The 26,165-nt window shown below is 40.9% G+C and overlaps 1 protein-coding gene across 2 annotated transcripts in view; it reads right to left on the bottom strand.

The window, feature by feature from the left end:
- PRKCH (protein kinase C eta) overlaps positions 1 to 26,165 on the bottom strand; it is a 232,643-nt gene that overhangs the window by 100,230 nt on the left and 106,248 nt on the right. For both annotated transcript variants that reach the window (XM_058739248.1, XM_058739249.1), the window contains exons 3-7: positions 10,806 to 10,956; positions 8,289 to 8,323; positions 4,400 to 4,488; positions 2,917 to 3,046; positions 613 to 740 (exon numbers count right to left, since the gene is read on the bottom strand). In XM_058739248.1, the coding sequence (XP_058595231.1) occupies positions 613 to 740; positions 2,917 to 3,046; positions 4,400 to 4,488; positions 8,289 to 8,323; positions 10,806 to 10,956 (533 nt within the window). The remainder of the gene's footprint in view (positions 1 to 612; positions 741 to 2,916; positions 3,047 to 4,399; positions 4,489 to 8,288; positions 8,324 to 10,805; positions 10,957 to 26,165) is intronic.

Raw genomic sequence — 26,165 nt, 5'->3', positions numbered from 1 at the left:
ACTTGGGCCTGGGAAGTGGTCGAGGCTCTAACGGTCAAGAGCAAGGAGGTCACTCAGGGAGGCTGCAAGACAAAACATGTCCACAGCAACTGACCAACTCCACCCACTCCCAAGAGCCGAGAGGAAGGAACTCCTGTTTGTCGCTGAGTTTGAGAGATAAATTCACAATCCATAAACAAAAACTGCAGAACAGCTAGACTCCAGCGCGGTGGAGAATCTTCAAGTTCAACCCCTTTAGAGAAGAGGAAGCTGAGGCCCACAGTTGCTGGTCAACTGTGCCACCAGGGCCCCAGCTGAGAGCTAAGAGGATAACCCAGGGCCCTGGATTCCAGGGTTTCATCAGACCACACTGACAGGAAGCTAATTAAAAAAAAAAAAAAAAAAAAAAAAAAAAAAAAAAAAAATCCTTCTGCTTCCTGCTTGTCATTTCTTGTCATATAATTGTATAAAGAATCTTCTTTTTGTGGACCAAAATGCTCTTTAAAAATACAATAAATCTGCAAATATGCTTGCTGACATTAGGAACTTTGATTACGCCACATTCCCTCATTCGGACTCACTGCATCTGAGCAACTTCTAAATTACAATACAGTGAAAAAAGCAAAGTCTCACCGAGGTTGGAGAAATATTTCCGGGCTGGAGGCCCATCCCGGCCAGGGTCTTGGCGAGCTCCACCGCGTTCACCCCACAGTTAGGGGCCACGTTTGCCTGGCATCGAATGTGGACATTCATCTTACATACTAGAAGGGAGAGGAGAAGGGAATCCACATTCAGGAAGGAGCCAAGCCAACACGTGCCGCAAAAAACAACTTTAACAACCTGAAAGATGATGACAGAGGAATTCTGCGGGCTGAGCAACACCATCTTCTCATAAAACTGAACTTGCTCTCAAAACAATCCCTGACACTTTCTCTGTGTCTGCTTTGGGCAGAAGCGGGAAGTCTGGCACACTGAATGAAAAATAAATTTCAAATCCATTTCTTTCCACTGTGACTTGATGAAAGACATTCACCTAAATCATGTGTACTAGGCATGGCCGACTGACAAGCATGATTCAATGCAGAAATCAAAATGTCCATCACAGTGGCAATTCAAGGAACTAACAAGGAACCATGCCAACGGACTTTATGCTTTTCCTTGTATTGCTCAATAAAAGGTAGCAATCTAAAGGCCACATTATAGAGCACTGTTCAAACAGGATGGAGACGGTGTTTCTGAGAGAAAAACCTCTAAGTAAAGCTTTCTTTCCGAGTACTGTTGTGGTTGGGTAGCCCTCACAGCACAGGACACAGCATCCTGTGGGGGCTGTGCTTCTCGGCACTCTCAGCCTGTGGTTCTAACTACTTCGTGGGGGAGAAAAGCAACTTTTTTAAAGGTCAAAGTAAATGGCAGTTGGAAGAGGACAGAAGCAAGCTAAGTTCCTGGTGCACAGGAAACTGACTCGGGAGGATGAAGGACCCAAGGTTTAATCAGCAGAAAGAAAGTTCCATCAGTTTCTTTCCATGGGCACTGCTGACGGGAGGTACGAATGGAACAGCAAGCAGCAGACGCCTGGAGCGTCAACCTATCTTTGGAAGCGTGCGCAGATCCCGGTTTTGTGGGGTCTGCATTTGTGTAATTTAGGGTGCCCCTCTTTAAGAAAAAGAATATCCAATCGAGTGGAGCTCTGGAAGACACCTTTGCAAGGGAGGGAGCCCGAGGCTGAAGCCTCATTAGCTTCATGTGCCCTTTCTGAAGAACCAGGTGACAAGAAAAGCAAAAATTATAGGCGATGGATCGCTACAGGTGTGCTACCCTCTGGCCTCAGGGGGCAAGGACAATGCAGATGAGCCCCACGCATGGCTCTGCATTGTCAGCAACAACCATACAAAAGCAGAAAGTGACTTTTGCATTGGAAACCCACACCAGGGGAGACCTTCCAGGTTAAGACCCAGCAAGGCCAGAACTGAAACTACACATGAGCTGGTTGCTGTTTTGGTTCAAAACTAAATATTTAATATATCTAGGAAAAAAGAATTATTAAGTGAAGTTCTAATGAGATTACAGAATTTGTCTTTCGTAAAGACAAGTGACTAGTCCCTTTCTGTCGACAGAAGCGGGCTTTGTAAGTCCAGGCAATAGATGGAAGTCATCCACCTGCAATGATACCAACTCTGCCTCCCCCAGTCACTCAGGATTTATCTAAAGCTTAAGGCTGACATTCACTTGTATTTCAGCATGGGACTGCATCCCAGGATGGCCATATTGTTACAGCAACACCCAGTGGGAGATAACTCAAGGCCAACAGCTTCCCAACTCCTCGCAGGACAGGAATCAGTCCTTAATCCCAGACCCTTCGCTACAGCAAAAGCTCCAAACTCGGGCTCCACTGGGCATAGTTAGTGAGGTGTAAGTCCGTGGCTGAAGTTTAAGCATCCTTCACACCCCATACCTCTCCAATCTCTATCAATCTCTTCGAGAAGACTCAGGGCAGCTCTCCTTGTGCTTTTACTCAATTCTTGCTTATTTCTGGTAAAGGCACTAGACCTACTCTCCTGCCTGTTCTTACTCATAACTCAAGCCTCTCTTTTTTGGGCACCTTGCCTCCTACCGTCTTCTATTTCTGACCAAGATCCCATTTCCCCCCTTTTCCAAATACACAACAATTAGCAGGCACTCGGCACTAAACAGATGACAGCCAGCTAGACAGAACACTGAATTTCACAACTGACTAAATCTACAGTTAGGAACTCTTAAAACCAGATGTAGCTCTTTTTACATGCCTGACAAGGGACACATACATATAGAACCGGTAAGATTTAATTTACAAAGTATCCAAAACCACCAGTCCTAGGTCAGAATCGGAACCTATAGAATTCCGAAAGCTTGCGGCATGGTGACCTCATGAAGTGGGCACGTGGCAGCCCAGCATCTCACTTTTACACTGAAGTCCTTGTCGCATTATCCCCCAGAGCAGGGAGCCACAGTGATCGCAGAACGTTGGCACTTTGTAGTTGTGGACGCTGAATTTGTGCGGGATGTTGATTCCGAACCTCTGTTCAGCAATCTGTAAAAAGGGAACAGAAGGACAGGAGCTAGCATTCCAGGCCAACACCTTTCATGTAGATGTAACAGGAGCCCCCCAAGTGCAAAGCGTTACCGTGACACCTGAGCTGGGTATATCATTTCACTGTACTCAGGCCTTACTCACCAGACTGTGCACATTTTCTAGTAAACAAGACTCAACAGAAAGGGTGTAGTGAGCATTAGATTGTTCACCCTTTGGGAAGATAAGTAGAAATTAAAACCATTTTATCATCTTTTATATTCAGGCTGTATATCTCTCCCTGCCAACTCCCCCACACCCATATCTATTTCCTAGAGCCTCTTAGCTTCAGGATTAAACAGGTCTTTTATAGACTATATCCACTTGTTATTACCAGGAGTTTTCCCAGATATTGTGGGGGAGGGGGGGCAGAGGGGAGAAGGCAGCACCCAGGGAGCATGAAACTGCAGAAGGGATTCATTCCAGGGGACATTCAAGTGGCTTCCTCAGCCCTTCCAGCCTTTGCCTGGCATTTGCGTTGTGACAATCTGAGGGCAAAGGGCCTGCTTTAATCTCACAAACTGATTCCAGCAAATAATCAGACCAGGCACATGCTATATGTGTACTATGTGTGTGCTATATGTGCTAATGGGTGATATATGTGCTGTATGTGTGCTGTAGGGCATCACTGAGTTTCAAAGTCAGACTCTCCAGTGCATCTGTAAATCCGCTGATTGTCAGCAATATTCCATCTGCTTTCTAGCTCCAGAATCTGGAATGTGCCTACCCTAGCTGAACACAATACAAGTTACAAGAATGAGGATCAGGCATTTATATACAGAAATGCATCCTCCCTGATATTTGGGAAGACAATGGAGGAGGCTAATGGTCACCTTATTGAGAAAGCACAATTTACAGTTAACAAATACTCATCACATCAATTCTATCCTGCTTAACACTCACAAAAACTGTGTGAAGGAAACATGAATCCCATTTTTAAGACTGAGCTAAGAGAGAAGCTAACTAGCAGAGGCTGGATTCCACATCAACTCCTGGTCATGTGATGCCAGACTCAGGGATCTTTTCGGTCAGTCCTCCAAAAACTCTCTCCGAATTAGCAAAATTGATCCTGAGAGCTTGTAACCAGCTGATCACTAAGTGGGATCAACTCAAGGACAGGTCACACTACACAAGCATAGAATTAAAAATACCATAATATAAAAAAGAGAAAATTCAATTCTGATACCACCATCAGCTTCAGAGAGCGTGGAAGGGAAGTGGAAAGAGGAGGGAGTGAGAAAAAAAAAAAAGAGAGCAAGAAGCATGCACGTGAGCTTGTGCAGGCACTTAATTAGCAAACTGCTATCTTCTTACCTTTGAATCCACTTTGTTAATATTATTTTGGCAAGTGCAGGCCGTAACAATGAGGTGATGGCAGCGCTTATGGACGACACAGGTGCACACTAGGAAATTAAGCCCACAATTACACATTCATCGGAGGCTGACGGTCTACCAGTTACAGTCGAGTCAACAAGGGCTGTACCGCATCAACAAGGGCTGCAAGCTGACTTGATGTGGGTATCTGGCCCACATGATGGCAGCCAGCACACCCGTCCTTCCCATCGTCTTTACTATCAACCTAACTCATGCCTTTGCTCACACTCAAACTATTTGCACTCAAGTCCTGAGCTTATTTCGTCCTTTCTGGCTTTGATCCCACACTCACCCCCACAGGAATCCTCTCACAGTATAATTCTGGTCACCTTGCCCCATGATCTAAACCTTCCATGGCTTCTCACTGCCCATGAGTAGAGTTCAAATTTCCCGGCCAAGTGTCAGGCCCTCCAGAAGCTAGCCAAGCTTACTTGTTACCTTTCTTCTATGGGAGCTCTTTGTTCCAATAGAAACTAGACTAGCTGCTCTTCCTGGAGCAGGCTTCGCCCTCCCTGCACACTGACCGTGTCCTGCTTAATCCCTAGGATATCCTCTTTGCCTACCGCCTAACTAAATCTTAAGTTTGTATCAAGACAACGACTTAAAAAATGTCTCTTCCGTTAAAATACACTATCCCTGGCTCCCCTTCTAGAGAGACTAAACCATCTCTGTCTCCTCAAATCTCTACAACCCTTAGCTTGCCTGTCATTTCAAATCTTCCACATATAGCCTCTATAACCCTTAGAATTCCTGGGCAGCATGATGCCTCAAACAAAGTAGACACTCATCAAATATTTGCAGGATGACTCAGTCAACTATTTAAACACTTAGAACTCCTGAATAACTTTTTTTTCCATTTTCATCTGGATACTGACACAGTGCAGACAGAATTCAGTTTGCCATTAAAAGATGAACAATCTGCAATGAAGCTGTATGAATATACGTGTTATTTTTAAGATCTTTCAGGGCATGTGGAGGTTTTTAGGATTAAATACATAAATACAGATGACATGTCAGCAAATAGCAATATACTTAAAAAAAAAAATCTAGCTTTCATCAGACTGAATTTGCAGGAGAACCAAATTGAAAGTTCCCAGAGAACTGATCCTTTTATATGAGGGGATCTCAAAACCATCGCTCACCAAGACAAAACCTACATTCTGAGGAATCTGAGGTTTGCTTGTTTTTTATCCATTAGCTTGGCTAGAGGTTTATCAATTTTATTGACCTTTTCAAAGAACCAGCTTTTTATTTGGTGGATTTTCTCTATTGGTTTCCTAATTTCAATTTTACTGATTTCTGCTTTAATTGTATTATTTCTTTTCTTCTGCTCACTTTAAGCTTCTCTCCTTTTTCTAGCTTCCTAAGATGAAAACCTAGATCACTGGTTTTAGATCCTTCTTTCCTAATAAATGCATTTAATGGTATAAATTTTCCTCTGAGTACTGTTTTTGCTGTATCCCACAAATTTTCATAAACTGTATTTTCATTTATTTCACAATAGTTTTTATTTTTCTTGAGTCTTCTTTTACCCATGTGTTATTTTGAATGTGTTGTTTAATCTCCAAATATGTGGGGGGAGGGGCTTTCCAGCTATGTTTCTGATTCATGTGTGCATTAATTCCACTCTGCTCTGAAAAAATACTTTTTATGATTTCTATTCTCTTAAATTTGTTAAGACTTACATCATAGGCCAGAATGTGGTCTATATTAATATTCCTTGTGAGCTTAAGAATGTATATTCTGCTTTTGTTAGGTGGGGTAGTCTATAAATGTCAATTTGATCAAATTGTAATATCCTTACAGAATTTCTGTCTGCTGGACCTCAGTTACTGAGATATTGAAGTCACCCACTGTAATAGTGGATTCGTCTATATATCCCTGCAGTTCTATGAGTTTTTGCCTCATGTATTTTGATACTCTGTTGTCAGGTGCCTATATGTTAAAGATTATTATGTCTTCTTGAAAAATGGATCCCTCTTGAAACGGGAACCTTCTCACACTGTTGGTGGGAATGCGAACTGGTGTAGCCACTCTGGAAAACAGTGTGGAGGTTCCTCAAAATATTAAAAGTAGATCTACCCTATGACCCAGCAATAGCACTGCTAGGAATTTACCCAAGGGATACAGGAGTGCTGATGCATAGGGGCACTTGTATCCCAATGTTTATAGCAGCACTTTCAACAATAGCCAAATTATGGAAAGAGCCTAAATGTCCATCAACTGATGAATGGATAAAGGAGTTGTGGTTTATATATACAATGGAATACTACTTGGCAATGAGAAAGAATGAAATATGGCCTTTTGTAGCAATGTGGATGGAACTGGAGAGTGTTATGCTAAGTGAAATAAGTCATACAGAGAAAGACAGATACCATATGTTTTCACTCTTATGTGGATCCTGAGAAACTTAACAGAAGACCATGGGGGAGGGGAAGGGGAAAAAAAAAGTTAGAGAGGGAGGGAGGTAAACCATAAGAGACTCTTAAAAACTGAGGATAAACTGAGGGTTGATGGGGGGTGGGAGGGAGGAGAAAGTGGGTGATGGGCATTGAGGAGGGCACCTGTTGGGATGAGCACTGGGTGTTGTATGGAAACCAATTTGACAATAAATTTCATATTAAAAAAAAAGAAAAATGGATCCCTTTATCATTACATAATTCCTCTCCTTATCCCTGAAAATTTTCTTTGTTCTGAAATCTGTTTTGTCTATTTCATTTGACTAATGTTAACATGGTATACCCTTCTCAACCAAGGTATTTGGTTTTATGCCCCTTAACAAGATGTGAACATTTCTCCTGACCAATGGTCTTTCCTGCTCTTTCAACAACAGGTGGCCCACTAAAAATCAGCCCATCAAATATCCTGGCACTATGCAGAATGACCAGAGGTGACTAAAGGGCATGTCCCTGTGCCGGAGAGGTGCCAAAAAGTGACATCAATTCTCACCTGTGAACTATGCTGTCATCTGAGGCTGAGATTAACAGCATAAAGTCAATTATTGTTGTCATAACAGTACTGTTTTCCAAATTTGAAAATGCAGAATTGCTTACATGTGAAAATGAAAACTACATCCAAGCGTGTGTCCTACTCCATTCTAAGGGAAATAAAGTTCTACCTCACCTTCTCCAGAAGAGAAGGCAGAAATTCCTTATTACCATGGGAGGCTACCACTCCAGGATATGTAGCGCTATTTTACCAATCATCTGTAGAGTACAAATCAAGAAAAGAGGTACCACACATATATACTGTATAATGATGTTCAAGCCAACAACAAGAAAGGGCCAAATAGAAGACACATCAATCCAGTCTGGCTAAATCTAAGTAAGAGCCTTCTTTCACTTGTTTCTAACTTTCAACAATTCTCACATTTTCTTTTTTCTTTCTTCTTTTTGGAGTTAGAAAATGAAAAAGGAGCTGGGATAATAGTTTCTATTCCCTCTGCAGGTAAACAGGCAATGCTGTGCCACTTCTCACCTCTATTAACACTGGGGTTGTAAAAGACAACAATTTAGCTTCGGGATTTAAGGGCACTGCTCACAAAATGACATTACCTTTAGTGCTTTCATGTTATTGCAGAGACAAAATTCTAAACAATTAAACTTTATTAGGTATCTGGGCTTTAGAAATAAAAATGCCCCCTCTATGCCGTCTAAAATGTAGCCAAAGTTTAGACCACAAGTAAAAAGCAGTAATTCTGTAGGGGTCTCACCTGACCCGCTGAGTTATTTATCACAGTATTAATGAAATGTATCCTGTTTCCTCTTAGTATAATCAGTTTTTAACACAGGAACAAGATTAAATATGGTTTTCAAAAGTGTTTTCTTACCTTGACATTGATAACCCTGTTTCCCAAATACTCCCCTGTTCAAGACAATAGAGAACAAAAGTTATCATCAGTCAAAATATTTCAGCAACAATGCTCCTCTAAGCATAGTACTTAAGGAAAACAAGCGCATGCCATCCTCTGCTCCTGTATGAAAAACACAATTGCAGAGAAGAGGCAAAGGTGAGGTGATTTCTGAGCGCTTGTCTGTTACCACGAGACACAGAGGAAGTCACCCGATTCGAATGCTCCAGTGACACACACAGGTGGGTATCGGCGATCCTCGCTGTACCACCTCCCCCTACGGCAAACCCGGGTCCTCGCCTGCTTGTGTGACTGCGTCTCAGCTTGAAGCGTCACTCCACCACCTTCTTTGGCATTCTCACCCCCATCCGCATGAAGACGCGCAGCTAGTGAAGCAAACAGAGGGGTCCACTGCGGCTGCCTGGCCTGGGGCACCCTTCCTCTTCCCTGTGCCCACATCACCCCCCTGGAGTCCAATGGGGGGGGGGCGGGGACAGAAGTGTCGCCACAAGAGACCCGTCAGGCCCACAGCTACCATCTTGGTCTCTCCCTAAATATCTTCTCTGGGTGGTGATATCATCATCACTGTCATCTAACAGAGAACCCATTTTATTATTTTATTAAGCTCAGAGCTTGTGCCAGGCACTGAGCCAAGCTGCTGACATATAGCATCTCATGTAATCCTCACAAAAGTCATGTGAGGCAGCACACATAACAGGAAGGCTCAGAGCACAGACCAGACGGCCTAGGCATGATTTGGGTCATGTTGTTAACTCCTTTGGGCCACAGTTTCCTCATCTATAAAGGACGATAATGATCGCAGTACCTACTTCTTAGGGTTATCATGAAGATAAAGAGAGTTGATCGTGTAAAATGCTTAGAATAGTGCCTGGTACTTTAAGTGCTATATAGAAGTTTATTGTACAAGCAAAAACAAAAAACAAAAAAAAACCTTATCTTTATGTTACAAATAAGGAGACACTGATGAATTATATAACTTAACTAGGTTGACCCATCTAGTTGGTGATGAGACTGGATGCCAGAGTCCATACTCTTAACCATAATATGTGGCACACATATTAATATTGTGTGCATGTGAGAGAGAGCAAGGCGGGGAGAGAGAGAGAGAGAGAGAGAGAGAGAGAGAGAGCGAGAGCAATCGAAGGCTGGTTGAGTGGGAGTTAATGTTTCCTTGGTGGAAAACATTTCGTGAAATTACCAAACAAGTTTCCATTAAGAACGTTAGTTGAGGTCACAGGTTGTCACCACAAATGCCCAAAGGGGCAGGCAGGTCACATAAAGGAGGGAGGCAGAACAGTGTGACATGAAATAGTGACAGACCTTGTAGGTCAGGCAAACCGCAAGGATTGGAGGATGGCAGCTACCTCGGGTGTTCAGACCTACTGCAAGGGCAGAAAACGGGTTCAAAGATGCCAGAGCTTCTGATTTGTTCAGTAGGAAGTGCAGCAGAAGCCTGCTTCTGAAGACGAGCGTTGTGATGGCACATTTGTAGGCATCGTGTCAACAGCCAGCTTAGGGTCTCTGGTTTAGATAAGACTCTATTCTTCATTTAAAATTCCAGGAACACTAACCCTGGATCCTGACTGCTAAAAGGCATAAAAACCAAAGCAATCACAAAACAAAACAAAACCCCACGAAATACAAATTCATTAATCAATACTCAAAAAAATTACTCTGAACCAAGAGCTTTTGACTTAAAGTGACAAAAGTTTCCAACAAACAACAAGGCTCTCTTTTCATGCTATAGAGATTAAACAGTCTTTTCTACCTCAGAGATGGGTTTGTATGTATATGTTCGGATGTGTGTGAGGGGGCATTTCCTTCCTCTTTCTAAATAAATGTGCTTCATGTTAGCTCTAATTGAACATAACTATTAACTTAAATTTATTTTACATTATAGATTTGTCACTGAGGCTTAAGCTTCAGTCACATGTATAATAAGATGCTGCCCCAATTGATCTAGAAGTTCTTAACTGTTAATTATCTCAATCCCTAAATGCCAAGGACTATAGTATACAATCACTGAAAGTTATTACCTTTGGCCACATACCATAAGGCTGAAGATTACTGTGTGCTTACTTGATCTGCAACAGTTAATTTCTATAACTCATCATGTGACTCATACTTTTTTATTTTCTCTCTTACTCAGGGGCTGATTATCCAATTTATTGATTATCTATGTACTGATTGATTAGCTTCCCTAATTACTGCTTTTTAACCAGTTCCTGTTCATTAGCACCTTTCCCCAAAGGACTGGAAAAAGAAATAACACCTAAAACTTGGATCTGCAAATGGTTCAGATGTTTTTCATTGGCAATTTAAATCGTCGGGTCAACATATTAGAATGAAAGACAAAAATCAGATCCTAAAACAATTCTTAATAGTCATGTTTCCTTCTAAAACCACACACAAGCAGAGGAGGCCTGGATTACAGAAAGAAGCTCCTAGGAAGAGAGAAGCCAGGGAACCACTTACCAGATGAACTCCCTGCAGTGAGAGCAGTAGGTGGGCTGCCTCAGGTATGTGGCCATAAACTTGTGTCCATTGATTTGGTGGACACGCCTTCGCATAGCCCTTTGGCGCTTCCTGGTAAAGTGTTTGAAGATTCGGTCTCTCTGGAGAGTTGCTGTACATTAAAAGAAAGGAGAAAAGAATAATGTGCAACAAATCTAGCTGTACCTAACATATGGGAAAGCGTAATAGCTCCAAACACTCTCCAAAATTGTTTCTTCTTTCTTCACGATGCACAACACCCCAGAACATCCCCATGCTTCCTAGTGACCTTAGGACTCCGAATTTGTAAGGTTGGACCTAAGTGAACTCTGAGATACCCACTGCCTGATTAGAACTGGTTACCTGGGACCAGTCTCCCCAGCACACACCATGAGTTCCCCAGGGTTCTAATGTTCCAGTATGGGACATTAGCCTGGACTTCTAGCTCCTGTCCAGCTGGATGGGACCTCAGGTCCATAGATTGGCTATAACTATGAGCAGGTAAAACAGATTTCTCATTATTTGCCTTTCATTCTGGCATCCTCACCAACAGAAGGAGGGAACGGCCATAGCCCAGTGAGAGTGCTGCCCAAAAGCATCAGTCTCAACACCATCTCTGTTAACCTGGAATGGGTAGAAATTCACTTGGGCTTCGTGCAGAGTTCCTCTTCCAACCTCACATTTTAAAAATGGTGGCTCCTCAAGAATCAAAACTGCTCACCATTTAAAGATAGTAAATTAACTTTCCCAAGGTATAGAGAGACTTCCTCAGTAATGCTTTCTGGGGCTCCTGGGTGGCTCAGTTGGTTAAACGTCCAACTCTTGATTTCAGCTCAGGTCATGATCTCATGGTTGTGAGATCAAGCCCCCCCCCCCCCCCCAGTGGGCTCTGGGCTGGGTGTGGAGCTTGTTTGAGATTATCTCTCTCCTTCTCCCTCTGCCCCTCCCCCACTTGCACTCGCTCTCTCTCAAAAAGAAATAAATGAACTAAAATAAAATAATGCTTTTCAATTAATCACTTCAATGCAAGGAAAATGTAAGAAAGATGCAAGAATAATCTAATAAATTTTAAAACCCAGAAGAAATAGAAGATTTCCATGAAAACATAAATGACCAAAATTAATTGAGCTACATAAACCGAATAGATGAATTTTTTTAGAAAAAAAAAATGGTAAGATTTTCTAAGGACTGCCTCTCTAAATCATCCAGGCCCAGATAGTTTCATGCGTGAATTATTTTTAGCCTTTAAAAACAAGATGATGCTAGTGTTGAAACCTGTTCCAGAATAGAGGAGAAAAGAAAGCACCCTGTATTTTTATAGGGAACTATGTGATACAATCCTAGGACTGAAAGATAAAACAGATACATCTAAAGATATAACAGGAAAAAAAAAATCAGGGGTTAGTAATCATTTTTTATGTCGTGGACTCCTTAGTCCAGTGAAGCAAGCCTATGGATCCCTTCTCAGAGTCAACCTTTATAATCTTAAAAAAAAAAACTACACACACACACACATAATTACAAAGGAAATCAAGTATCAAAATATATTTTAAGTGAGCTAGAATTATATATATATATATATATATATATATATATATATATATATATATTTATTTATTTTGGGAGTGTGTGAGTGGGGGAGGGACAGAGGGGGGGGGGGAGAGAGAGAGAGAGAGAGAGAGAGAATCTTTTTTTTTTTTTTAATGTTTATTTATTTTTGAGACAGAGAGAGACAGAGCATGAACGGGGAGGGTCAGAGAGAGAGGGAGACACAGAATCTGGAGCAGGCTCCAGGCTCCGAGCTGTCAGCACAGAGCCCGATGCGGGGCTCGAACTCACAGACCGTGAGATCATGACCTGAGCTGAAGTCAGACGTTTAACCAACTGAGCCACCCAGGCACCGGAGAGAGAGAATCTTAAGCAGGCTCCACACTCAGCCGGGAGCCCATTGGAGGGCTCCATCTCACGACCTTGAGATCATGAGATCAGGTCATGATCTGAGCCAAAATCAAGAGTCAGACGCTTAACCGAGTGAGCCACCCAGGCACCTCAAGAACAATATAAATTTAAATTTATATTAAAATAAATTAAATACTTAGTGGCATACCTGATCATCGTAAGTGTGAAGAAGTGATGGGCAGTAGTTACTTTAGTAGTAGTGAAGTACTAGTTACATTTTAAAGTATCTATAAAAACTAACATAATGAAAATATCCAAGATTTCTATCGTGAGAACATCCTAAACACTGCTCATGCTTCTGTGGTTTAGTGAACAATGGGAGAAAATGCTACATTTACATTATAGGTTAGTGAAAATTTTTTCTCTCATCCACTTTCTGGACCACCTAACCTCTAATTATGGACTTCAGGAAAAGTACACCTCTGCTTACGTATCAAGCTCATTCATGAATACTGGTGCAGAGATTTTCACTACTGAAGGCTGTATACTTACAAAGTGAACAGGAAAGCAATACTAGAAAATATTAGTATTTGCACGGTATGGGATTTTTTTCTTTCCCATTCTTTGACAATTAGTCCCCAACACAAATATTCCTTCCCACTTAATAACAGCATCTACTCTAGCCCCTCACGTTGTCTTCTCAGTTTCTTGGGTGTGATGCTATATGTGGTGAACATCTTAATGTGCAATATAAATTAACTGCAAAGTAAAACTGAAAATCCTGTAAAAGTTGAAGAATTTTCATGTAGTCTATGGAAAGTCATGTTTGAGTACGGTGAGATTCACACCCAAAGGCAATGGTAGATAGGGCTATGATAGAGTTAGATTTGTTAACAGTTGAACAAAAGAAATTTGATATAGAAAAATGACATGACAGTTATTTTGAGAGAAAATTTTGAATATTAATGTATTAGGAGAGGCCCTTGAGAAACTGATGAAGTCTCAAACACTTGCTAAAAATACCCTATTGAAAACTTCATTATACTAATCAAAAATAAAACATATAGCATTCTGCCATTGAATTTTATCTGAAAAAATTATTTTGCTCTAAAAACTAGTGCCTGTGACAAAACAACAAAATGCATTCAATAAAGATTTTCATAATTTTAGTTGTGTTTTTCAAACCCCTTCCCAACTTTTTAAATACTAACAAACTCCTCATTTTGAAGAATTCGTTTTATGTGCACCTTTCCAGGTAGCAATGACACTCAGATAACAGGAAATTCTATACTATTCAGCACTATTATAAGAAATACCCACTGTGAGCAAGTGGAAAATTTCCCAGGAACACAACAATGGGCATATTATTAGAAAATCTATTATGTTTTATTCTATTAATAGGTAAAAGAAAGTAACAATGATCATTTCAATATTTTTAAAAGGCACTTGATAAAATTTAACTTGTAATCCAATAAAAAACTTTTTGAAAAGAGTAGATTGTTTCCTTAACATGACTAAAACATGACTAAAACAATATGCTCACAAATCAAAAGCTGAATGGTAAATTTTTAAAAATAATAAATCCCATGAAAGTTAATAACAAATAAGACCAATTATCATCTCGTTACTTACTATTATCCTGAAAGTACTTGCCAAAGCTGTAAGAGACAGACAAAGAAAGAAAGAAAGAAAGAAAGAAAGAAAGAAAGAAAGAAAGAAAGAAAGAAAAAGAAAAAGAAAGGAAGAAAGAGAATGAAAGAACAAAAGAAAGAAAGAACAGAAGAATGAAAGAAGGAAAGAAAGCTGTCAGGAAAAAGGAGGCAGAGATGCCATGATTTGGAGTTAATATATGACTAGAAAACTCAGGAGAAGTTAGCCTAATCTACTAAAAAGAGAGTTCAGTAAGATGGACAATGATAAATCATTAAAAGTCAAAGTTCTTTTGGTATACCAAAAGAACCATTTAGAATATATAATAAAAATATATCCCCATTCATTAAGCTACAAGACCCAAACTATCTAGTAATAATTTGTCCAAAGAAGTGCAAGGTTTATATGAAGAAACATATAAACCCCCAAATGAAGACTATGAAAAGATATGTAAAAATGAAGTTCTTAAATAGAAAGACTTAATACTACAAAGTTGTTCATGCTTTCTACACTAATCTCTAAATTCAACAAAATCCCAATAAATATCCCCAAAGGAGGTCTTTAAACTCGACAGCTTTTTTAGAGTTTAGTTGGTACTATAGATATTTCAAAACTGTTGAAAAATTCTAACGAGGGCAGACTTGTCCTCTATGTTAAAACATATTCTAAAGTTACAGTGATTGACATAACATGCTTCCATCGGCAGAGTCCAAAGCTAGAAATCAATTTTGCTTAAAGAGAACACAGTTCAAATCAGTGGGAAATGATAGATTATTAATAAAGAGCATTTAGACAACTAGTAAGCCTTTTGAAAATTATTTTTACCTCACTCTTAACACCAAAATCATCTCAGGCTAATGTTAAAGAAAAAAATATGGAAAAATGGGAAAACATAGGGAAAAAATACATAGTCCTGGGATGGGATAAGGACAACAATACTCTAAAGCCATAAAAGACTCACAGATCTGCAATTTAAGAAATTTAAAGTTCTATTTGGCAAAAGACACAAAACAGAAAGCTAAACAAAACAAACTGGGGGAAAAAGGATTTGCAACACATGACCAAGGGTTACTATTTATAATATGTGGAAATTATTAATAAGGGAGGAACAATCTAGTAAAAATGGGGCAGAGGAGATGAATAGGCAATTCATAAAAGTTATAAATGCAGACAGACAATAAACACACTGGATGTCTAATCCTATCTATCCAAGATGGACACGTAAGAATCAGGAGGTAAATGACATTTTACTTAAATTGGCAAATATTTATAAGGATTGCTAATGTGCCCATGCTTGCAAGGGAATGGGAAAATAGGCACCTCCCTCTCTGCGGGTAAGAGTATAATTGGGTCCAGTCCCGGCTCTGCCACCTCCGGCTGTGTTTACCCTGCTGAGCCTCAATGTTCCTATCCATAAACCACGTAGTGCTTTCCTTATAGGGTTTTTCCAGGGAGGTAATGCATTCAAAGTGTTCAGCACAGAAGTAGGCCCCTGGTAGTATTAGACAGACACATGTAGCTATTTCAAGAATAGTGAGAAAAAAAAAAGAATATTTTTTTAATGTTTATTTATTTATTTTTTACATTTATTTATTTGAGACAGAACACAAGTGGTGGAGGGGCAGAGAGAGAGAATGAAACACAGAATCTGAAGCAGGGCAGAGCCCTACACAAGGCTCAAACTCACAAACCGTGAGATCGTGACCTGAGCCAAAGTCAGGTGCTTAACTGACTGAGCCACCCAGGCACCCCTATTTATTTTTGAGAGAGACAGAAAGACAGAGTGTGAGTAGGGGAGAGGCAGAGAGAGAGGGAGACACAGAACTCCAAGCAGGATCCAGGCTCTGAGCTGTCAGCACAGAGCCTGATGTGGGGCTTGAACTCACGTGCTGTGAGATCATGACCTGAGCTAAAGTCAGACACTTAACCGACTGAGCCACCCAGGCACTCCAAGAATATTTTTTTTGGAGACCAATTTAATAATACCTGTCAAAGTTTTTATTTTATTTTATTTTATTTTATTTTATTTTATTTTATTTTATTTTATTTTGTTTTATTTTATTTTATGTTATTTTGTTATTTTATTTTTATTTTTATTTTATTAAGTTTATTTCTTTATTTTGGAGTGAGAGAGAACAAAAGAGAGAGAATCCCACTCAGCCTCTGTGCTGTCAGCACAGAGCCCACGTGGGGCTCAAGTTCACAAATGGCAAGATCATGACCTGAGCCAAAATCAAGAGTCAGATGCTTAACTGACTGAGCCACCCAGGTTCCCCAATACCTGTCAAAACTTTAAATGTGCATTTCCTTTCGTTCAGCAATTCAACTTCTAGGATTTTTTTTTCCTATAAAAATGCCAGGAAGAATATATACTATATAGATATCAATTACTACTTTCTACGTAATGGTAAAAATTAGGTTTTACATAAGAAATCTCCAAGAATGAAGTAGAAATAGTGAAAATGAATTTGGTTAAGACACCAATGCTTTCAGAGGCTCTGGCACAGTTAAAAATGTACCTGCTTGAGTTTTGGTTTTGGGGTATGTATGTGTACAACCTTTGGCAAGCAGCCTAATTATTTTCATTCTCAGGTTTCCCATCTGTCTCAAGGAGATAACTATCTCCCTGTCCTCAGCCCTATAGGGATAGTGTCATATTCAATATTCCCGAGAGTCTTACAATTCTGCATAAGCATCACTTATGAACTGAAGTCATTCTATTATACGGCTCTCTTCTGCAGTATTTCCAGAAGCCATTTAGTAATGACAAAAGACCAGATTTTAATGTTCCTTTGTTGGAGAGATGATAAAATCTGGTCTAACGATCACACTATATCTAGCATATGTTATCACCAGCCTGAGACCTAGTTCAATATTGGCCAATGCAAAATGTGTATTGAATTACTAAATACTTATCACATCTAGATGCAAATTAAACTCTCTCCGGGGGTCTAATTATCAAGAATTTACTTTTTTAAGCCCTTAATACCATGAAGAGTGGTTAAAAGGTCAGCTCACTTGCATTTTTAATATTTCTTGAATTGAATCATGTTCCCCCACCCCCTCAACAGCTACTGCCACAGTAGTAACAAGACCTATGAATATTCCAAATGATTCCTTCTAGCCTGTAGGACTTAGAGAGAAACTGCTTGCAGCCGTCCACCATGTTGGTCAGCACTTAATGCCTTTTCTCCTGCTTTCTACCCCTCCTAGAATGCCCTTTCCTCTTTTTTCCCTCCAACTAGTTAGTTAACTCGGGCTTATCCTACCTATCTCAGAGCCTAAATAGCCACCCCTACATTCTGAATGTCCCTACCCTTCTTCTTCCCAAAGCAATCTGGGAGTGTACCTCAATCTTTTCCTTTAACTCACAACACTGGGAAAGAGTTCATCTGGTATCCCAGATGCCTCAGAAGCATCTCCTATGTGGTCATTTTAACTAAACTTCACTCCTCCCTCTTCTGTATTCTTTCGGACAGGTGCCTCTTTTTGTTTAAAAAGCACAAAAACAGAGGCAACTGGGCGGCTTGGTCAGTTAAGTTTCCAACTTCAGCCAGATGATGATCTCATGGTTCGTGAGTTCCGGCCCCGCACAGGCTCTGAGAGCACAGAGCCTTCTTCAGATCCTCTGTCTCCCTCGCTCTCTGCCCCTCCCTCACTCGCGTGCTCACTCTCAAAAATAAACAAACATTTAAAAAAATAAATAAATGGAAAATCAAAGCACAAAAACACACTCACACACACCTGGGATTTTGAAAGATGTTTGGTTAAAAAAACAGGTACCCCTTCCCCCCATGGCTTCAAATGGCTTTCACTGTCACATTCTCTTGACGGATGTCATGGACAGGAAGAAAGAGCTCTTGAACTGCACTCTGCCCGGGTTCAGTCTCTACCCTCACCTTACAATCAGAGCGCACAGGGGACTTCCTCACTGTTTGCACTGCCTCCTATTGCCTTAGGATGGAGTAAAAACGACTAACAAAAGATTATTTAATCCTTTTGTGCCTCAAACTAACCCAGGCTTGGGGACATCTTTCAGATCACATGTTTTTTTGAACACGTTAGGCAAACCGTAACAGCCTTTGCAGCCAAAACTTGCATCACTACTTCTGTTTTGCTCCCGAGGTGCTCACCGCCTCTAAGTAAATAGGAAGCTGGCTCAGTGCCCGGCAGGGAAATTCACATTCCAGGCTCAGAGCCGGGCAGGCCTGGAGCCCTGCCTGATCTGTCTCACCCAGAGTTGGTTTTGACAAGCCATCCCATCCATGGGGTAGAGAATAATTAGGTCAAATATAATGAAGATTGACTATTTTGAAACAAAATTCTGTTTCACAAAATCGGATTGTCACCCCACACTTTGTGTGGAACTCTAAAAGGCACAAGAGACTGGGAGCCACCAAAGCACTGCAGGGTTAGTTTTCATGTCAAAAACTCTCATTGGACTGAAATGTGTTGCTAGCCTGAGGCCTTGTGGGGGAGGGCTGACTCTGTGAAGTCTCTGTAAAGCTGCCTTAACTTCTCAAAAATAGTAAACGCTTCATCCTCTTTAGTCTTTTGCTCTACCTAAAGCTTTTTGCTTTACCTGAATCTAAAGCTTTCTATTCCAGCTGCAGAAATCTATATTTGAAAGTACTTCTTACAGCAGAGATCACATGTCCTAATTTTCAAATGATTGCAAGCAAATTAAATCAGAGACCGAAAGTCCATGGCATGGCATCTTTTAAATTTCAGAATTAAATAAATACTTTCAGAATATAAAAGGCATGAAGGGAATGACTTTGATTCTGTGTAAAACTACGATTTAACTTTGTTAAGTTGAATTTGCTTAACAGCAAGGGCACTGCGGTTAAGATCTTAACGAAGATCTGTGGCTCGTCTTTGAGGGGCCGTGCTGAAGAAGTTGTGTGGCTTTTCTATACAACAGGCTGGAGCATGTGGTGGTTGAGGCAGGCTGCTTCTGCCCTTATAAGCTGAGTGACCTTGGGCAGAATGTTGAGTCTCTCGTGCCTCAGTTTCCACATTTGTAGAACATGAAGCACTTGGAGAACCTTCCTCAAAGGGCCACTTGGATGATGGCTGAATTAGTAAGTGTAACATAATTAGAAAAGTACCTGGCAGGGAGCAGAGTGTCACATGATTATTGTTAAAACCCTTACTTCACACTACCCCTGAGATCAAGGAGCAGAAAGGATTTAATTCAATCACCTAATTGCCTGGAAGAGGAATCACTACTTAGGAAACCATTCCCTTGAACTCTGTGCCCAAGGTTGATCTGGCTAGCTAGTGCTGGGACTACCACTAGAAATCCTCTGCTCTTGATTTTATCCCAGGGCTTTATGGGTAATACCACACCGCACAGGGTCCTTTATGAACATCAGGTCTCCTGGAATCCCTGGAAAGTAATGCATTTTCTGGTGAGGAAACAGAAACTAACAGGAAGGTTAAGTGAGGTCAAGCAGCTACTGATAGAAGTGGGGTCACCAGACGCTGTTTACTATAGTTGAACTATTGAGTAACGCTATCCAACGTTGTTTTTTTTTTCCCTTTTCCTGAGATATTTGTTTTATCATTTGTGCATGAGGGAGGGAATAACTGCGAGAAAAACAAACAGGAAGACCTTAGAGTTAAGCAAGTTGCTAGTCAAGAAAGCACCAGAAAGTATTATATTGTTTATCTCTCCAAAATATATTCTTGAAAGGCAACAAGATAAGGTCGTGAGAGAATCTTGCTTAATATCATCAAACACACTGAATAAGCAACCGTCTGCTCACAAAACTGTGTGCGTAAAGAATGATGCATAAGAATTTAACATCAGGTGATTCCTGTCTGAGACAATAATGATATAAACAGAGAGAGATTAGGACATGTGTTAGGCAAACACACAACTTAAATGAGTCTCTACAGTAAGTACACATAACTGTGGGTGAGAGCATTTAGTGGGTGTTGAGTGAAGAGAGAATCTGAGGAGTTGTGTATCTAGTCCTCTGATTAATTAAGGATGACTTTATAAATTAACTGAGATTAGCAGCTGCTTGGAAAAGAAGAATTTGATACCCAAGGATCGGGAGAAGGTCACAGGACTTTATGCCAGCACCAGCAACAAAGACTAAAAAAAGAGCATTCATATTTCAAAATGGCATGCAAAAGCCACCCCCCCCAACACTAAGCAGTACAGAATCTGCTGTTTTTGAAAAGCATGCACCACATGACTCATAGTTATTTCCAAATTCAGATAGAGTGATTAGACTCAGCGCATTAGGAGACCTGACTCCACGGGCACTACACACAGGTGTTTCTCAGGGGTTTGGCTCCCTCCAAGGAAGCTCAGCCTGCATAAACACCTTCCATCGGGCATCATGGGGATGGCTATCATTGGCAAAAGGAGGAGAGACAAATCATTTGTTGCTAGACTGACTCTCCCGAGTGCCCTCATGGCCATGGCACTGGGAAAGCCGAGCCCATCCTCACCCATCACTCCAGCCTCTCTGGCAGCAGGTGATTAGAACAGAGCTCCTAGGTGTGACCAAAGCTCCATCAAGAACCATGAGAAAGGCTCCTCACTCCACTGTTACAAGAAGGGAGCAGTGCCTCTCACCATCTTCTCACTGTCTCCACTTCTCTCATCCGTGAGAACTGCCAAAGTAGAAACTCTCCCCTTCTCGGTACTTGGAGAAAAGGACCTCGGCTCCAACAGCATCTGGTTCCTCTCACTCTACAATTTCTTCTTCTTGTCCCCTTCTCCAGCTCTTCTCTCCTACCAAGCCTTGAAATTTGTGTGCCCCAAGGCCCTTTGTATGCCATTCTTCTGGTCTTCCTGGATGCTCATTCATCTCCTCAGAGACCTCACATGTTCTCTTGATTGCTAACAATTGCCTCTGTACTGAGGACTCCCAAATCAACAGCTCTAGTTCTGGCTTCTAACTACACAGAGAAAGATACTAAACATTTCTAAGTAGCTTCTCGGCATCTCTCCAAGGTATCCCAAATTACCTCAAATTTATATTTGTAGGCTGAGCCCTCTTCCCTGCCTCTTCAACCCACTCTTTCCCTTAGGTAATAGTATCACTATCCTTGGAGTCATCCAGAGAAAAAAACTAAAAATGTCTTCGGATCCTTCTTCTCCACCCACAACCAATCAACTGTCAAGTTCTACTAAACCTATTATGATCTGACTAGATCTCTGCCTCTCATGCTCACCGGGTATAGCTCATGACACCTTCTTCCTCTCATCTGGACTATGTAATACTTTCCCAACTAGACTCTCTGCATAAGGTTGCTCCCCAGTTACTCATCCAGTTACACATATGAAATATAGGTCAGATCAGGTCACACTCTGTAGGGAGACGGCTCCCCTGCTACATCCTATGTAAATCTCCTGCATGGAAGTTACAGTAGTTGTCCTAGTTGAACCATAATAAGGTAAAGGGGGTGGGTTTTCCCCAAAGGGTAGTCCAACATTTGAGAGAAAAGTCGAATCTTCAGGCAGCAAAATGGCTTCCAGGGGGGCCATAGTTAGGTGGGAGACAGAATCTTTCCCCCTTGTCCTCACTCTTTGGGGTCTGGACTTGAGGCCCCAAGAATGGGGTGTCCACAAGGCTCTGCAGAGGCAGAGTGAAGTAGGTTAGGAGTAAGCCCAGTTGTGACAGCACACACAAAATGTGTTCAACATCCCTTGTGAGGGAGACTATCTAATGCATATTATTCTATGTACACTTCAGTTTCTGCCAGTAAGCCTGGTTTACATGGTCCAGAAAGGCCTGAGCTCTGCTTCAGAAAGTACATTAAAGTGGACAAGCCACCCTCTGAGGCTACCATGGTAGACAGAGGGTCCTCATGAAAAGTGAGAATTCCCAGAGAAAGCTGAACCCTGGGATATAAGATCTGGGGATACAAGATCTAGCCAAATCTCCCAGGTGGCAGGTCTCCCTGTTGCCAACCTTGGAGGACTAGGATTCCCTTTGTCAAGAAGCCAGCAGATCTTACACTCCTCTACAGAGTCTGTTCAGTAGACACCAGTGCCAGAATCCCTGACCCAACATCCATTGGCTCTCAGGAACCCATTCCCTCTCTTGCTACATGACTAGGCTCCTTCAGCAATCTCAAGGAATCAATAGAACAATCTCAAGGGGGCAGAAAAACTGGAATAGTTAGCCTCCAGCTCCCATCTATCAGTGATTGATGGCTGCTTCAGGGACAGGGGGCATTAATTCTCTAGTATTTCCAGCCTTCCTTTCTGACCTGAGAGGAAATATGGACAGGACATCCATAGCATCTGCCACAGAATGAATTTATACTACTCTTGTCCTGCTTTCTTGTTTGTATTTTGCTGCCATATATACCTTCTAACCCTGCTTCAAACTGTGTGGAATGAGGTGAAGTATAAATAGAAAATTCTTATAGTAATTTCAACTATTATTGTGCCTACTCCTTTCTGCACACATAATTTAATGACAGAAATTCCCTCTTGCTCCCTATTACCAAAAGCAAGGATCCTACAATTCCTTTCTGCAAAATGGTATGAATTTCTACCCTGTTGCTGTGATTCTACAAATATTTCATTCCCCCCTCCCACCCACACTGATTTCCTCCATAAATAGACATCTAGCTGCCAGTTCTTCATTCTTCAGGGGTTTTTTGTTTTTGTTTTGTTTTGTTTTGTTTTTAATGAAAGTTAAACATTGCTGAGTGGATGATCACCCTGGGTTTCAGGATGATGAGGAAACGTGTTTGTTTCGTCAAGTTCATATTGGATCATATAAAAGCACGTCCCACATTATGCCTCTCACTGTCCTCCTGACTATCTGGAAAATACCTCAAAATGGCATTACCTTCAACTCTAAGCTTAAGTTAGAGTAAGTACCTTGGTTGTATGTGCTTAAAAATGTTAGCATTTTCCAATTATCTGGCAATTTTTCTTTTATCCTGCATTACTAAATTTACCTGGGGAGCAAATATCTCACTCATGATCTCTCCTGTCTCCCTGAGAGTCTTTTGAATTTAACGTAAGAAGACAATGAAACGATAATGTGCAGAGAACAATACATAAAATGTCTTTTTGCGCTTCTGCTGTTGTTGTTTAGAAAGATAATATATGAACACTATAGAAAATACAAATGATACAGAAAACTCTAAAGACAAAAGTTTCTTTTAAAAAATTCATCTTGGGGCGCCTGGGTGGCTCAGTCGGTTGAGCGTCCGACTTCGGCTCAGGTCATGATCTCATGGTCCGTGAGTTCCAGCCCCACGTTGGGCTCTGTGCTGATGGCTCAGAGCCTGGAGCCTGTTTCAGATTCTGTGTCTCCCTCTCTCTCTTACCCTCCCCTGTTCATGCTCTGTCTCTCTCTGTCTCAAAAATAAACATTAAAAAAAATTTTTTTTAATTAAAAAAATCATCTTAAAAAAGGAAACGCAAAGACAATAAAAAAAATCATCTTAAGTCTTACTGTACAAATAACTGCTGTAAATATTTTGGGAAACATGACAAATATATACACCATTCAGACATACAGTAAATGGCGTCGTACCCTGCATGCTGTTTTGCCAGCTACTTTTCACCCAAAATATCTTTTCCGATCTTATTTCTTAAAAGACTTTAGCTGTTCAGAGTAGTTTCAGATTTACAATAAAATTGAGAGGAAAGGATGGAAGTTTCCCATATACTCCCTGATGCCACACAAGCACAGCCTTTCCCATTATCCACGTCACTCACCAGAACAGTACATTGTTTACCAAGGACAAACCTACAATGACACATCACAATCACCCAAAGCCCATAGTTTACCTCAAGGTTCACTCTTGGTGTTGCACATTCTATGAGTTTCGACAATGTATAACAACATATATCCATTATTAGAACATCGTACACGGTATTTTCAGTGTCCTAAGAATCTTCTGTGCTCTGCCTATTCATCTCCCTCTCCCCTCCTGCCGCCACCTCTGGCAACCACTGATCTTTCTATTGTCTCCAGAGTTTTCCTTTTCCAGAATGTCACACAGTTGGAATCTACAGTATATAGCTTTCTCAGATTGGTTTCTTTCACATAATATTCTTCCATGTCTTTTCATGATGTGATAGCTCATTTCTTTTTAGTGCTGAATAACATCCCATTGTCTGGATAGACCACAGTTTATTTATCCGTTCACCTACTGGAGGGCATCTTGGTTGCTTCCAAGTTTTGGCAACAATGAATAAAGCTGCTATAAACACCAATGTGCAGGTTTTAGCATGGACATAAGCTGTCCATAATTTTTAAAAGTTACTATGTGTGGGGCACCTGGGTGGCTCAGTTGGTTAAGCAGACAGCTTCGGCTCAGGTCATATCTCATGGTTCTTGAGTTCAAGCCCCGTGTCAAGCTGGCTACTGTGAGTATAGAACCTGCTTCAAATCCTCTGCCTCCCCCTACCCCATGCCCCTTCTCCACTTGTGCTCTTTCAAAAATAAACATTAAAAAAAGAGTTGCTATTCGTTTTTATAGCAATTAATACTAACATTACCATTTGGTCATTCTATCTTATAAAAACGAATATACATCACAACAAACTTAAAAATAAGCTAACAGCATTAGCAGATAATCCCTGTGAAAGTAGGGTTTCCCTGGTTGAAATCTCTACATTTTTCCTCATTCACTTGAAGCATAAGGACAGCTTTCTCCACCCCCACCCCTGCCTCTAAGCTCAGGTTGGTCTTCCTTCCTCACGCACACAAAAATTCTTATACAAACAACCTGTCCACCCAAAATCTTTTCCAGATAAACATGTGTTTCCTGCTGAGAACTAAAAAGAATCCTGCCCAATAGCTTGGTTTATTCCGTTTCCCTTTCAATTTTTTCCCCTCTTTTGCACGAGTAGATTTCTGAGGTCTCTTCTAAGCCCTCAAGTTCTGGTTTTATGATTTTAGAAAAACCTTACAGGATATTAGCCAGGAGGAATATGAGGCCTAATCATTTCCTTCTCCAACTACATGGCTGGAATGAGAGCAATGCTACCTCCCTCATGCTGCTGACTCAACATGATTTTTAAAACCACTGTGCCATTGCTCATTATACACAGACTAATTCCAAACCCAGGACCAAAGGTAAAATACCTTTATCACATAACCCAATTTCCTGCAACACTAACACCAGAGCTTTGAACCTCAGCCAGCTTTTTATGATCATTAAAAAAAAAAACAAAAAACAAAAAACGGCAAGGAGACAGCTGCTTTAATCAAATGTCATTTCTATCATATGGTCACTTCCTGTCAGAGGCTAGCAATTTACAAGTGTATATCTTGGCTACTAGGTTGGCTTTTTTATTTGTTTGCTTTTTGATGATTATATTATGCCTTAAATTAGAGGGAAACAAAATTAAAAATCCACTCAAAGAGTTCATTATTGACTACGATTAATAACCCAGTCTACATTGTGAATAAGAGTTCATAGTTTTCTAGGAAAGTCAGAGAGGTATGTAAGAACACTTCCAGGGTGCCTGGGTGGCTCAGTTGATTAAGCATACAACTTCAGCTCAGATCATGATCTCGTGGTCCGAGAGTTCAAGCCCCGCGTTGGGCTCTGTCCTGACCGCTCAGAACCTGGAGCCTGCTTCGGATTCTGTGTCTGCCTCTCTCTCTGCCCCTCCCCCCTCCCTGTCTCCCTCTCTCAAAAATAAACAAGCATTAAAAAAATTTTTTTTCAAATATATTAAAAAAAAGAATACTTCAAATATCAGGCTAAAGTGTGACAAATGCCTCTATCTTTTGGAGTATTTAGTATCAGCTCACCTGCCACACCAACAAAAGTCTAGATATTTGTTTT

Source organism: Neofelis nebulosa, chromosome 7 (assembly GCF_028018385.1).
Source record: "Neofelis nebulosa isolate mNeoNeb1 chromosome 7, mNeoNeb1.pri, whole genome shotgun sequence".
In the NCBI taxonomy this organism is placed as follows: domain Eukaryota; kingdom Metazoa; phylum Chordata; class Mammalia; order Carnivora; family Felidae; genus Neofelis; species Neofelis nebulosa.
Note: the sequence above shows the minus strand (reverse complement) of the source record. Positions and strands in the feature narration are given on the sequence as shown.